General features: G+C 41.3%; 1 protein-coding gene across 1 annotated transcript in view; it reads right to left on the reverse strand.

Moving 5' to 3' along the window:
* Window positions 1-15,458, reverse strand: part of prmt3 (protein arginine methyltransferase 3) — a 64,243-nt gene that overhangs the window by 17,038 nt on the left and 31,747 nt on the right. The window contains exons 12-13 of the mRNA XM_082535557.1: window positions 5,562-5,749; window positions 936-1,022 (exon numbers count right to left, since the gene is read on the reverse strand). Of these exons, the coding sequence (XP_082391683.1) occupies window positions 936-1,022; window positions 5,562-5,749 (275 nt within the window). The remainder of the gene's footprint in view (window positions 1-935; window positions 1,023-5,561; window positions 5,750-15,458) is intronic.

Below are 15,458 nucleotides of genomic sequence, written 5' to 3' on the forward strand. Positions count from 1 at the left end.
TAAATCCACCAGCCTTACCCAGGGAGCACAAGCCAGATAATAACCACCTATTGATTATCCATTAAACCCATACACCAGTGCGGTAACACTGCAGCATAGTACAAAGCTGCTTCAACACAATAGGCCTTGTTATGGACAAATCACTTCTCTCCAAGCCCACAGTAGTGAGGCTCTTCTTTAGCTGGGTGGTTATTATTGGTGTTGCAGAGAGAAATGTGTCTGTGATGCTGTAGGAAGTTCATGGAATTGGGTGGCATGACTGGAGGGGCTGATGGTGGCTGCCAGAGCCAGTCCAAATGGACTCATAAAGCATTCTTCATGCTTTGGTGCCATGCACTTCAATTTTGTACTGAAGTTTTTGGTCAAGCTGACCTACTCACAGGTTCAACTAGGAGTCAGATAATGCCTCACACAGGACTACAGTTGTTCTCATCATTCCACATGTGCTTTGAGTGCTAAAAATAAATAAAATTAACAGGTTGAGCAAACTTTTGGAAGGACATGCACGAATGTGGTTTGAATATTACCAGTTAACAAGGCTGGATTAGCTTTGAAATCCTTTTTAATATGTGCTTACGTGTTTTTAACCCACAAAGTATTTGTGGGTGATGAAATAATTAATTATGTATGACATGGAAAGCAAAGCAGGCCATGTACACTGACTATGTTGTATGGCATGCAATACAAAATCACATTAGCCTGGTGTCTCCAATTCAAGCTGAAACTCTATTCAACATCCAACTGAGAGACAATACAGAGACATAATATATCAGCACGTGCTGACAGATATCTCTTCTGTTTGTACCACCTTGTTCCTTTCACGCAGTATTTCTGATAAATGGTTGCGGATGTACAATGTTGTTTCAGGGGCTTTTTGTGTAGCATGTGGACAGACTACAAATGAACAAAAGCCAGTACGTATATATCTGACTTACCGTGCAGTCTGTGGTGTTTGTTATCTTCAAGTGGAAATCTGATGAAAACTCCAGCTCAGACAGACACACTCTGTTACAGTCAATTGTCTGTAGGGAAAAGGCAAAACTGCATTTAAAAAAAGATTAATAATAATAATAATAATGACAGTGTGAACTGTGAAGTAATTCAAAGAATAACAGAAAAAACTTGTTGGTATACTTTGCTTTTGAATTTTACATAGAGTCTGTGACAGAGTTTGTTTGTTCATAACAGCAGAGTTGGTCAAATCAAAGCTCTTCACCAAGTTTGGGCAAGTAGAGATTTCTTATAATAGTGTGGCTGTCACGGATTGCCGGGGCAAGCCGTGTGGAATGTAGAAAAGGACCCAAAAGGCAGCAGCTCTGGTGCAGGTGAGTGTTTCTTTACAGGGGTGTTAGTACAAACAGCAGTGGCGACAAAACATGAAACCGGAAACCTAAACTGGGTAAACTAATAAGACAAACCAGAATGAGGATGCAGGGAGGTCCGGAGAAATACATACGGGGAGACGCAGGGAGACCGAGGGGAAACAACACAGACGAACCAGCAACTACTATGACAGAAGACACAACTTAAATACACTCAGAGAACACAGGGGGATTACATACAGGTGGGAACACAGCTGGGAGTAATTAACATGACGAGACTAGGGAGGCAAACTGAAAACACTCACATAAGACACAGACCTTCACAATAAAACAGGAACTTACACAAGAAAAGACACAAACTAAGAAACGCGGACTAGATACAGGAACACACGGGCAGAACAGAGTAAACACTAACCAGAGGAATAACAGAACCACAATCACAGTGGCTAATCTTACAAAATCTCCCCAGTAGTTCTCTATTGTCACTATGTCTGAGAGAACCAATGCTGACATGTTGGAAATAACATACCTGTACACAGAATTGTTTACTGAGAAAATTAAATGTGCTGTACAGGATGCCTTTGTTAATCTATGTTGTGTTTTAGAAGTCAATGCGAACATGTTAACATCAGTGCTTTGTTCAGGTACTGCCTGGCAAATTGAAAACTGGCATATTTTCCTGCCATCACTGTGTTTTTTTGGTACAAAGCTATGATTTCACTCACTATAAATGGTGATTTTTTAAATAAATTGCATTTCTGTTAGGAATCTCATGCAAATATATGCTTAGAAAAAAGTTGGAAAGTAATTATATTTTGACTAACTCGAGCTGGCCGAAAAAAAACAAAAAATGTCTCCCTACTGGAGACAAAATAGCTGACTGCAGCCCAGTTAAAGGGCGCTTTAAAGGGTACTATCCCCTACAATTGTCACAAAAGAGGAAATGATTCCTAAATCATATCCTGCACCTGTCTATTATCCTATCAAGGGTGGGAAAAATGACTTTCCTCTACAGCATTCTGACAATCATCCGACATTATTTATATAGCAACTCTAATTAGATACACTCTCCCACTGAGCACCCAGATCAGTTAAATGAATCATGTTACTTTATAACAGTTATGGTGACTAATTAGGGCTGTGACAATTTACTTACTACAGCTTTCAGTAGTAACTGGAAGCTGAGAGCCAAAAGCAGAAAATTGAGTACATGCCAAGAACACTTCTCTTTGTTCATTTTAGCGATTGCGAGGACTCAAACATAGAGGATATTGTTTTTACATTCATCAATCAGATACTAGAATTAGATCAGACTAAAAAGTAAAATATAGATTTAAATATAGAGTGATTTTGGATAGAATCTTACTGGTAGTGGAGGAATACAGTTGTGTTGGAGTCAAATTGTTAAATGTTGCCATTATTGTACTTAAATTTGTAAGTCTTGGTTCAAACTGTAGGATCAAAGACATTCCTTTGTTTCTGACCACCTCCCCAGCCAGTCTGCTGGTGGGGAAGGCTATAGTGTTTTATTATGGGACATCCTATGTGAGGGTTCTGTTTTGTTGTTTAGTAATGCTTGTGTTCTCAGAATAAAAGGCTGCAAGGAAGGCTGTTTATTTGAAGTTGGCTAGGAGACAGGTGAGGAGCGGTTAGCTCCAAGAGCCTGGTTCCAACTAGCCTCCCTTGCTAGCAAGTAAAAACCAGCTAAAGCTGTTCATCTTGCTTCCTTGCTTCGTTAAAGGGAATAAGTTTCTAAACCAGCTGGGCCTGTGGAAGCGCAGACCCAACAAGTTGTACTGCTATAGTGGGGAAAATAATTATTTGGTCTTCTGCTGAATTTGTAAGTTTGCTCTCTCAAAAAGAAATGAGAGAGGCAGAATATCTTGGCTGCCACTTGGCAACTTGAAGTTTCAGTTCCTTCTCCAGATTTTCTACAGGACTGAGGTCTGGAGACTGGCTAGGCCACTCCATGGCCTGGATGTGCTTCTTCTTTAACAACTCCTTTGTTGCCTTGGCAGTATGTTTTGGGTCATTATCACACCGGAAGACCAATCAGCACTGTTTAGGCTGTGGAAAGGAGGTTCTCTTCCAAGACATGGTCCCATCTATTGGCAGTGAAGTAATCCTGTATCCTTAGCAGAAAAACAGCCCCATGACATAATGTTTCCACCTCCATGCTTGACTTTGGGGATAGTGTTCTTTGGGTCGTACATTTCTCTCCCTCTAAACTTAGCGGGTCAAGTTCATGCCAAAAAGCTTGATTTTGGTTTCCTGTGATCACAGCACTGTCTCACAAGCCTTCTATGACTCATCTAGATATTCACTGACAAACTTGAGACAGGCCTGTACATGTGCCTTCTTGAGCAGAAGGACCTTGCAGACGCTGCAAGATTACAATCCATTACAGTGTAGTGTTTCTGATGGTATAGTTGGTGCCTGTGGTCTCAACTGCCTTCAGATCATCAACAAACTTCTCCCGTGTAGTTCTGAGCTGATCCATCACCTTTCTCATGATCATCCTCACGCCATGAGGCAGGGAGACTGAAATTGTTTATATTTCTTCTATTTCCAAAAGGCTGCACCAATATTTGTCTAATCAAGCTTCTTGCTGATAGTCTTGTAGCCCATTCCAGCCTAGTGTAGCTCTACAACCTTGTCCCTGGCCCTTTGACAGCTCTGTGTTCTTGGCAATGGTGGTGGAGATGTTGGCATGGAAGAAACTGTGGACAGTGCTTTAAGCATACGAGTTGAGATCTGTAGTATCTGTAGTTAAGTGATTAATTGTAACCTTTGGGTACACAGCCAATCTGTGGAAGCCAGAATTCTGGCTGGGTAGTAACTTTTATGTAATGTGTTTTTTGATTTGTTTGTTTGTTTATGTTGTTTGCATTTTTTCTCTCTCTCTATTAAAATTAAACTATCATAAAAATTAGAGAGACTGTTAATTTCTTTGTAAATGAGCAAACTTACAAATTTAGCAGGGAATCGAATAATGATTTCCCCTATTGTATGTAGCAAACATTGTGCTTTTCTTAAGAAACAATTTGGAATACCAAGGAGCAAAATGACTTCTTAAGCTATTTATGATTGGAAACAACTGCATAACATAAGGCAGGTTTAAAGGGAGCAAATTAAACATTGCTCAGATTGAACATTGCTATCTCTTCTCACTGTGAGTAAAAAAAAACTTATCTGCTTAGCTGGAATATATAATTCCATGAAAGGGCTCTCAATTTTCCGGAGTAGCAGCCAGCTTTAATGGAATGTTATTGGATCGTATCAAAGGGAGGCAATAGATGGGAGTCCTTGTAATTTGGGCAGAGGGGCTGTCTATTTGTCACTGGAGGGGAGAAACTATCGATTAGAGGTTTCAAATTCCATTACATCAAGTTCTACCCTCATTCATCACATTCTGAGATGGGTGGAGGACACGGTACTTAGCAAACAGGCCAACTGGCAAAAAAAAATCCCACATATAAAAGGTATTAGAGAAAAGAGGAAAGAGCAATCCTTCTGAGATATATCCACAAAAGGTGTTCTTAGATATGAGACTCCTTGTGTCTTTATCTGCATATTCTCTGTATACCACTCTCCCACCAGCACAGCTAAAACTACTCTGTCCTCAGTGTGCTGAGAGTAATGAAGTTTCCTTAAGAAGAACTTAAACAAGGATTAGACAGATCAATCACCCAGCTCTACAGCATCACCACACACACACATGCACATACACACACAAGCTATAAGGCCCTATCTCTCTATACAGCTAACTGCAGCTCTCGTTCTCTGTCGATTTTTTAACTGCCTGAGCCCTGAAGACTCTATTTCTCCCATTTGTGTGTACAGGTGTATTGCTGCAGAACATTTTTACTTGTTCGTGTCATCAAACGAAGACAAAATTGAATATCTGATCTCTAATCACTGCAACACAAATAAGGCAGAACAATAAAAAAAGTCAAAGTTGTAAGCTTGATCAAAAATATCTGTGCAAAGTCAGATAAAGAGAAAAAATAGAGTTTAACTTAAAGAGACAAAAAGTTTCTAGTAGTTATTTTGGTTGACAAGTCACGTTTAATTATCTACTGTGTGTCCAGCCAAAAACAACCCCAAATAAATACAGAGACAAGCCAACCATTCAGGTTGTATTGTCATTTTATTTGGTAAAGGACATTACTTTTACTTTTAAATATCAGCCTTGCCACTGGATTTGCAAAGGAGCTACACAGAAGGTTGAATGTTTACCTGTATGACTGTAGGTTCAGAGATGAGTGTGTCTGCTTTCAACACTTCCACCACAGCCTCTGGCACCACAGCCTTCTTCATGCATGTCATGTTAAAGCCATATACATCATCCCAGAATGCAATGCGGTCTTGATGCTTCTGTACATCACCCACAGCTGCCAGGCTGATGTTACAAAGGTCTGGGTACACTGTGAGGAAGCGAAACAAACAAATGAACAAAATTAGTAAAACAGCATCACCACTGTTTGATCAGTAAGCCTCAACACTCACATCCAGCAGAGAAACTGCCAAATTTGGGCTAAAGTCAAATAGCCAAAAACCAAAACAAAAGACACTTAACTTATATCTCTTTTCCATAACATGAATATTCCTTCAAATCCTTTCTTGACCTTGTAAAGATTGACAACAGTTGCTCATCCTTCAGCACATGCATACTTTCTCTTCCTGCCCACTTTGAGCTTTTTCATCGATCTATTAATATTTACTTTAAATCTTGCCTATATTTCAGCTTTCAGACTCTTTGACTGATGTAATATTGCTTAAGGATGATGATAAAGGCACGCAATAGAGCAACACTAAAAATGAGGAGACAACTACGTCAAATAGAGATTAAATAAAATATTCTTTCTCGCTTTTAGTTTTTTAATGTAGCTATTGATCTTTGTTTACTCATCATACATACTGCTTTACAGAAGGCACAATCTCATAAATACTGAACTATGAATATTGTAATAGTGCATTCACAATATACAACATACCACGATGTAATACTTTAAAATACAAAACACAACATCAATGTGTGAGGATCTTCCTGTGATGGGTGGTGCATCGCTTTGGTAAGGGATGGTGCTGTGTACCCTATGAGATGCAGCTGAATTGACCACTTGCACTTATAGTTGTGGGTGGAGTCAGCGGAATTGATAACATTTGGTATAAGAGAGCAAACAAATAGAAATTCCCCAAATTCTTATCATGGTTGCCACTTAGATCTTTTTGAGTATCCCCACAACTAGTTCGTGAGTCGTTGCTGGAATGATGGCATTCACAAAGAGCAACACAGTGCTGGACTGAAAACCTCTTTGCAAATACTTTATTTGCAAGCAGATTGCTGTGGTTGCTCAGAGTTTTTGTGGAAGATGAAGACTTGTCTGCAAGCACTCCTAAATTACTCTTTCACCAGTAGTGAAAGTATGAAAAGTACGATAACAACCAGAAATGGAGACCGTCTACCTTCAAAGTAAAATCTCTAAAAAGTTGTTGGCTACAGTAATACATGCAACTTTTACTTTGAAGGCGGATGTTCTCCATTTCTGGTCTCAATTGCACTACTTCCAAGTTTTACTCCTGCTCGGCTACAGGGAGTGCAGAATTATTAGGCAAGTTGTATTTTTGAGGAATAATTTTATTATTGAACAACAACCATGTTCTCAATGAACCCAAAAAAGAACCCATTTGGCCATAGGTGAGTAGGCCTAATTCCTACTGAATATGATGCACGACTTCCCACGACTCTCCATCCTGGCAAAGAAATATCTTTGCATCCCAGCCACAAGTGCCTCATCAGAAAGGGTCTTCAGCACTGGTGGAAATGTTGTCAACTGCCTGCGTGCATCCCTGAAGCCTGATCATGTCAATAGGCTGGTGTTTTTGGCTAAAAACCTTTGAGAGGTTGCAGGAACCATGTTTTGTTGAGCCATTTTGAGATTGTATGGGACTTGGGCCTACTAGTTTTTATTTATTTCTTATAAAAGTTACTACTTTCAGTGTTTCACTTTATTTTTGTTCAGGCAGCAACTTTAGTTGACATACTTCAATGTCAGTTTGATGCAATTGTGCATTGTGTGGCTACACAGCTTGCCTTGATGTTTGGTTATTTGTATGCATAAATATAGGGAGTGCAGAATTATTAGGCAAGTTGTATTTTTGAGGAATAATTTTATTATTGAACAACAACCATGTTCTCAATGAACCCAAAAACTCATTAATATCAAAGCTGAATGTTTTTGGAAGTAGTTTTTAGTTTGTTTTTAGTTTTAGCTATTTTAGGGGGATATCTGTGTGTGCAGGTGACTATTACTGTGCATAATTATTAGGCAACTTAACAAAAAACAAATATATACCCATTTCAATCATTTATTTTCACCAGTGAAACCAATATAATCTGCACCGACTCCATTGTTCCAGCTCAGACTGTTCATTGTTACCCAAATAACAAGCCGTGGGTGACTAAGGACATCAAAGCCCTCCTCAACAACAAGAAGAGGGCTTTCAGAGGGGGCAACAAAGAGGAGGTGAGGAAGATCCAGGTGTTACTAAAGGACAAGATCAGAGAGGCTAAGGAAAATTACAGGAGGAAGCTGGAGTGGAAACTCCAGCAGAACAGCATGAGAGAGGTGTGGAGGGGCATGAAGACCATCACTGGATTCAGGCCAACCAACAGCAGGGGAACTGAGGGAGGTGAGAATAGAGCCAATGAGTTGAATCTGTTTTTCAATAGATTCGACACCACAGTGTCTGCTCCCACCCCCACAACCTCACCTGCAGTCAGCCTGGAATCCAGAGCCACACCACTGTGCCAGCCTCTCTCTTCACATGTTGCCTCCTGTGAGATTCCTGACACCCCTCCCCCACCCATCACCTTCACTCAATACCAGGTTGAGATGCAAATGAGGAGACTTCACTCAGGCAAGTCTGCTGGACCAGACGGAGTGAGTCCCCTTGTCCTCAAGACCTGTGCCCCCCAGCTGTGTGGAGTCTTTCATAAACTGTTTATGCTGAGTCTGAGTCTGCAGAGGGTCCCAGTGATGTGGAAGACATCATGCCTCGTCCCTGTACCAAAGACGCCTCGTCCCAGTGGCCCCCAGGATTACAGGCCCGTGGCACTGACCTCCCACATCATGAAGACCCTGGAAAGGCTCATCCTGGACCAGCTGCGACCCATAGTAAGACCACATCTGGATCCCCTTCAGTTCGCTTATCAGCCTCGTCTCGGAACAGAGGACGCCATCATCTACCTGCTCAATCGTGTCTACACCCATCTGGACCAGCCGGCGAGCACTGTGAGGGTCATGTTTTTTGACTTTTCCAGTGCTTTCAACACCATCAGGCCGACCCTCCTGGGTGATAAGTTAGCAGCGATGCAGGTGGATGCTTCTCTGGTGTCCTGGATTGTTGATTACCTGACAGGAAGACCACAATATGTACGTCTCCCACAGTGTGTGTCTGACAAGGTGATTAGCAACACAGGGGCACCACAGGGGACTGTCCTCTCCCCCTTCCTCTTCACCCTCTACACCTTCAGACTTCAGCCACTGCACAGAGACCTGCCATCTTCAGAAGTTTTCTGATGACTCTGCGGTGGTTGGATGCATCAGCAGGGATGATGAGACAGAGTACCGGGCTGTGGTCGACTCCTTTGTCACGTGGTGTGAGCAGAATCATCTGCAGCTCAACGTGGCAAAGACCAAGGAACTGATCGTGGACTTCAGGAAGACCAGGAAACACTTGACCCCTGTTTCAATCCAGGGGGTCAGTGTTGACATTGTGGAGGACTATAAATACCTTGGAGTACACATTGACAATAAACTGGACTGGGCTAAAAACACCACAGCACTTTACAGGAAGGGCCAGAGTCGTCTCTATTTTTTGAGGCGACTGAGGTCCTTCAACATCTGCCAGAAAATGCTGAGGATTTTCTATGAGTCTGTTGTGGCCAGTGCGATCCTCTATGCTGTTGCATGCTGGGGGAGCAGGCTGAGGGTCGCAGATGCCAACAGACTTAATAAACTGATCCGTAAGGCCAGCAATGTTGTGGGGATGGAGCTGGACTCCCTCAAGGTGGTGTCGGAGAGGCGGATGCTGTCCAAGATAAAGACAATGTTGGATAACACCTCCCACCCACTCCATGACATGTTGGTCAGCCACAGGAGCTCGTTCAGTGAGAGACTGAGATTACCGAAAAGCACCACTGAACGACACAGGAAATCATTCCTGCCTGTGGCCATCTCCCTGTACAACGCATCCACTTAACACACTGTTTGCTGCTACAGCTACACATGTTTCTTTTCCAAATATTTATTTATAAGTGACTTATGTATGTATGTATGTATGTATGTATATATATGTATATATTGTACTATTCTTAGTTAGCATATTGTCTGTCTTGTCTTAATGTTGGTTTAAAATGGAGCACTGTAACAAAAAATAATTTCCCCCAGGGATCAATAAAGTATTCTGATTCTGATTCTGATTCTGATATAACATCTCCACATTCACAAATATACATTTCTGACATTCAAAAACAAAACAAAAACAAATCAGCGACCAATATAGCCACCTTTCTTTGCAAGGACACTCAAAAGCCTGCCATCCATGGATTCTGTCAGTGTTTTGATCTGTTCACCATCAACATTGCGTGCAGCAGCAACCACGGCCTCCCAGACACTGTTCAGAGAGGTGTACTGTTTTCCCTCCTTGTAAATCTCACATTTGATGATGGACCACAGGTTCTCAATGGGGTTCAGATCAGGTGAACAAGGTGGCCATGTCATTAGTTTTTCTTCTTTTATACCCTTTCTTGCCAGCCACGCTGTGGAGTACTTGGACGCGTGTGATGGAGCATTGTCCTGCATGAAAATCATGTTTTTCTTGAAGGATGCAGACTTCTTCCTGTACCACTGCTTGAAGAAGGTGTCTTCCAGAAACTGGCAGTAGGACTGGGAGTTGAGCTTGACTCCATCCTCAACCCGAAAAGGCCCCACAAGCTCATCTTTGATGATACCAGCCCAAACCAGTACTCCACCTCCACCTTGCTGGCGTCTGAGTCGGACTGGAGCTCTCTGACCTTTACCAATCCAGCCACGGGCCCATCCTTCTGGCCCATCAAGACTCACTCTCATTTCATCAGTCCATAAAACCTTAGAAAAATCAGTCTTGAGATATTTCTTGGCCCAGTCTTGACGTTTCAGCTTGTGTGTCTTGTTCAGTGGTGATCGTCTTTCAGCCTTTCTTACCTTGGCCATGTCTCTGAGTATTGCACACCTTGTGCTTTTGGGCACTCCAGTGATGTTGCAGCTCTGAAATATGGCCAACCTGGTGGCAAGTGGCATCTTGGCAGCTGCACGCTTGACTTTTCTCAGTTCATGGGCAGTTATTTTGCGCCTTGGTTTTTCCACACGCTTCTTGCGACCCTGTTGACTATTTTGAATGAAACGCTTGATTGTTTGATGATCACGCTTCAGAAGCTTTGCAATTTTGAGACTGCTGCATCCCTCTGCAAGATATCTCACTATTTTTGACTTTTCTGAGCCTGTCATGTCCTTCTTTTGACCCATTTTGCCAAAGGAAAGGACGTTGCCTAATAATTATGCACACCTGATATAGGGTGTTGATGTCATTAGACCACACCCCTTCTCATTACAGAGATGCACATCACCTAATATGCTTAATTGGTAGTAGGCTTTCGAGCCTATACAGCTTGGAGTAAGACAACATGCATGAAGAGGATGATGTGGACAAAATACTCATTTGCCTAATAATTCTGCACTCCCTGTATATATGTGTGTGTGTGTATGTATGTATATATATGTATATGTATATATATGTATATATGTATATGTATATACAATAATTCTGCACTCCCTGTAGTAGTTAACAAGTGTTTGTAGACAAGTCAGCATCTTCCAACTAAAGTTGACTGCGGCACCCTGTCTGCTGATGCTACACCCTGTTTGCAGTCTATTTCAGTCACCTTTTTCGCTCACTATGTGTTTATACACCTCGCTGTATTCAGTTATTAGTTATTATTAATCTCTGGCTCTCTTCCATAGTGTGTCTTTGCCCTGTCTTCCTCCCCTCACCCCCAACTGGTTCCAGCAGATGGGCTCCACTCCCTGAGCCTGGTTCTGCTGGACATTTCTTTCTGTTAAAGGGCAGTTTTTCCTTCCCACTGTCACCTAAGCACTTGCTCATAGGAGTCTGTGGTGGGGCATGATCTGCGCGCCAGCTGCAGGGGAGACAGATGCACCTGAGCGACATTCGCAATCACGCCTCGCCGGCATAAAGAGTCCGTACTGGATCCCCATGTGGTAAAAAAAAAAAACAGGATAAATCCCCCAAAAGCATTTTAAACAGTGATATGCCCCTCCTCAGTTGGTAATGCATTTAAATTGAATTTAACTGTTGCTCTAATTTTCCGAACAATACAAAACACACTCCAGTAAAATAACAGCATCAAACATATGTATCACTGTCCACAGTTTTGAAGGACACTGAATCTGTATCCTGAACACTTGGAAGGCTGCCCAGACAACAATGAGAGAATATTCTGGGATTTTATTTACTCCACTCAAAAGATCATTAATCACAACTAAAGGAGAGAGTGAAAAAATCTGCTCCCATAAATGTCTGTTCTCAGTGATGAGACATCCTTAATGTCAGCAAATTTAATAACTCACAAACTATTCAACAAATTTAATCAGAGAACGCCTTAAGATCCTGGGGGTGTGGAGTTTTGCATCAATTTCATGAAGCTCCTTTAATGACTGTATCCATCACATGTGCACAAAACACTGGCCTGATTACCACTTTGTCCTACTTTCATTCTTCACACTTTACTTTAATACTAAATGGCTCAAGACAAAGGGTGTGGACACACATCCAATTCCAAAATCATGGCTAGCCTCCACTCTTCAGAAACGTTTCCCACAAAAATGAAATTCACTCAAACTTTCAGTTTGAAAGCATAAAAGAAGTCAAGTACTAATGCTTTATCTCCATTAAGTAGCAGCACTCAAACTGCACTCACAGTTCTGTGCACAGAGTTCCCTAAGAAATATCTTGTCAAGAAGTTAGCATTGTGCACTGGATAACTTCTGTCCACCAACATCTAAATATTACTGCTGTCCACCAAGAAACTGCATAGGAAGCATGAGCATCCAAAAAGACTTAAACTTGTGAGATTTGAGACACTCTCCTGACAGTCCAAGTTTTAATGAGTCAAGTTTCTCTACTGCACAAATTACTTTACAAAAGAAGAGGGAAAAAATAGTTAACTAATTTTCCCCTTCAAGCAGACACAAAGACAAAAAAACACAACAACAAAAAAACACAACCAACAACTTCCTTCTGTCCATTATCCCTTTCATTACTTTAGGTGCTAATGAAAGTTCCACAGCATCAATAACAGTGTTAGTCTGCCTGCACTTGCCTGCTCTCGCTCTCTCTCTCTCATTCAGCAGCAACACTGATAACTATGCTGTGTGATAAAGAATGAGGGAGAAAAAGCTAAAATCGGTGTGATCCCAGACTACGACTGATTCATTACTTGTGGAAAAGCAGATTGAGGATTGTTACAGAAACATATGAAATGGTAGCCTTTTGAGGCAATTTAAGATTGTGGTGTGACCCCAAAACTTTAACTGACACAAAATAATTACTGATAAAAAATAAGCACATTTTTAAAATTATTTTCCAAATTTTTTTACAATATCCTGCCGCCTCATAGGAAAAAAACTCTTATAAGATGTATTATAATTATATAACACTGTCTATCAAATGAACTATCTGCATCACAAAATGAGCATTAAACATGAGTTAATGTCTTGTCATTGTATTTTCACATCTGAATAAATTTCTTTGGATGACTAATATGCTTGGTGATTAAGTTAGAGCTGAGATGCTTGAAGCCATTGCTGTTCCTACTGTGAAGCAACATTAGTCAACACTGAGGCCTAGGGCCTAAACTAGAGTTCAAAACACTCATGAGGATATAAAACTACTCCTGCTACTAGTAATGCAAGTATCAGCCCCTGTGCTAAAGACATCTATAACAAACAACCAAAAAATAAACAATGTTTAGTACCTAACTAGAGACCACCTTGTGACTCAAGCCATGATGGACATACATCTGGGGTTTGTTTTGATGTCAACTATATACCCGTAAAGAGTTTTTGGTACAGGATAGCTGTTCCACAGACAGACATATTAATGCCTGCCAAAGTACTCAAAGTCACCTTTGAGGTAATCCCTGCTACAGTAGGCGTGTCCAGCACTAGACTTTGCCAAGGGGACACACACGCACAGACACACAAACGCACGTCCAAGGACACAAAGGTCACACTAACATTATCTTCATGTCACTTATTTCTCCTCTGCAACAAATACAAAGTGATTAAAAAAAATTTGTATGATGAACAATCACAGGAAAAACAAACTCTTTGAGTTCTAAGATTTTATATGTCACGACATAATAAAAAATAATCTGGTTCTTAACAGGTCTTAAAATCAGATAAATACGACTTCAGATGGCCTGCAAAACATGAATTACATCACGTATTCTTTATTTCACAATTTCTATAGGAATCATTTCTACATGGAGAGGTGCCGCAATCAAATGCACTTGATTAACTGATCATAGGCAAGTGTGAGCAGCTCTTTGAAAGCAAACTTTTGGTGTTTTTCGGTTTGTGCGTCTGAAGTATTCAACACAATGCCAAGGAGGAAAAATGTAGTGCAATGATCTTAGAGAAGCAAATGGGGCTATAAGGCCATTTACAAACAATTTCAAGTCCATCGTTTTATAGTGAGAAAGATTATTCCCAACTGAAAAACATTCAAGATGTGTTCCTCTCTTGCCATGAGTGGACATCCCACCAAATTCTCCCCAAGGTCAAACTGAGCAATTCTTAGAGAAACTTCTCTTCTCTCTGAAAACTACATGGTAGCACAGCTTAGGTTTGCATCTGAACAAACCACAAGATTTCAAGAACAAAGTCCTTTGAACAGACGAGATCGAAGTGACGATGTTTGGCCAAAATGCACATCGCCACATTTGGGGAAAACCAAACACAGCATATCAACACAAACACCTCATACATGCATGGTGGTGGAGAGGTGATGATTTGGGCTTGTTTGCAGCCACAGGAACTACGCAATCAGTGACTAGACCATGAACTCCACTGTATACCAGTACTAGTATTAAATTTGAAGCCATCTGTCAGACAGCTGAACTTGGATGAAACAGGGTAACCGCAACAATCACGCAATATCCTGTGCTGCTGTTCATCTCAGGATGTATCTCATTTTAGAACCTGTAATGAGTAGGGATGGGTATCGTTTAGGTTTTATCCGATACCGGTGCCAAATCGGTACTTTTGAAACGGTGCCGGTGCTCAAACGGTGCTCAAACCGGTGCTTAAAGAATGGAGAACACAAAATTGGTCCAAAAACCTCTCATGTTCAGCTGGTTTTTGTAAAAAGATAACAATGTTAGCCTCTTCTGCAGCTATAGGGGATTTATGGCATAACTCTTGGCTGGAAGCAGTGCTTAAACAATGGAAAAAACACAAACTTTGTCCTAAACCTCTCATGTTTAACTGTTTTCCACTTTTTCTTTGGTCATTTTAGCCTTTTTGGCCAGGGTGAAGGGAGTATCTGCCATCAAACAAGAAGACAGCCGCATGTAGCTATGATGATGTTTGCTAGTTCACCTTACATGCATTAATGTAATAACGTGGTTAGCCTACTCAACGTAAATTACACACGAACAACATTAAGCTACTCGCCCAGAGAAGAACGGCTGCTGCTGCATCATCATCCGTCATCATTTCTGCTACACTGGCAGGGCTAGGGGCCAGGACTCTCCTCTTCGTGTTTTTGGGGGATGTTGCTAACAGGCAACCCACCCGCAGTAGATGTGCACGGTGTGAGGTCTCGCAGCAAGCTATAAAATACGGCGCATTTCTGGGCTTTTAAAAAAAACACGCTATGCGTCTCCAGGTGTTTCATCGGATTTGAGGTGTTACCTCCTTTGACAGTATCACAGTATCAGCTTAAAGCACTTGTTGCTGCTGAGTTTGCATCTTTTGCTGTGAAGTACAGCCAGACTTTGACTGGTCC

This window comes from Aulonocara stuartgranti (assembly GCF_965226115.1).
Source record: "Aulonocara stuartgranti genome assembly, chromosome: 1".
Taxonomy (NCBI): domain Eukaryota; kingdom Metazoa; phylum Chordata; class Actinopteri; order Cichliformes; family Cichlidae; genus Aulonocara; species Aulonocara stuartgranti.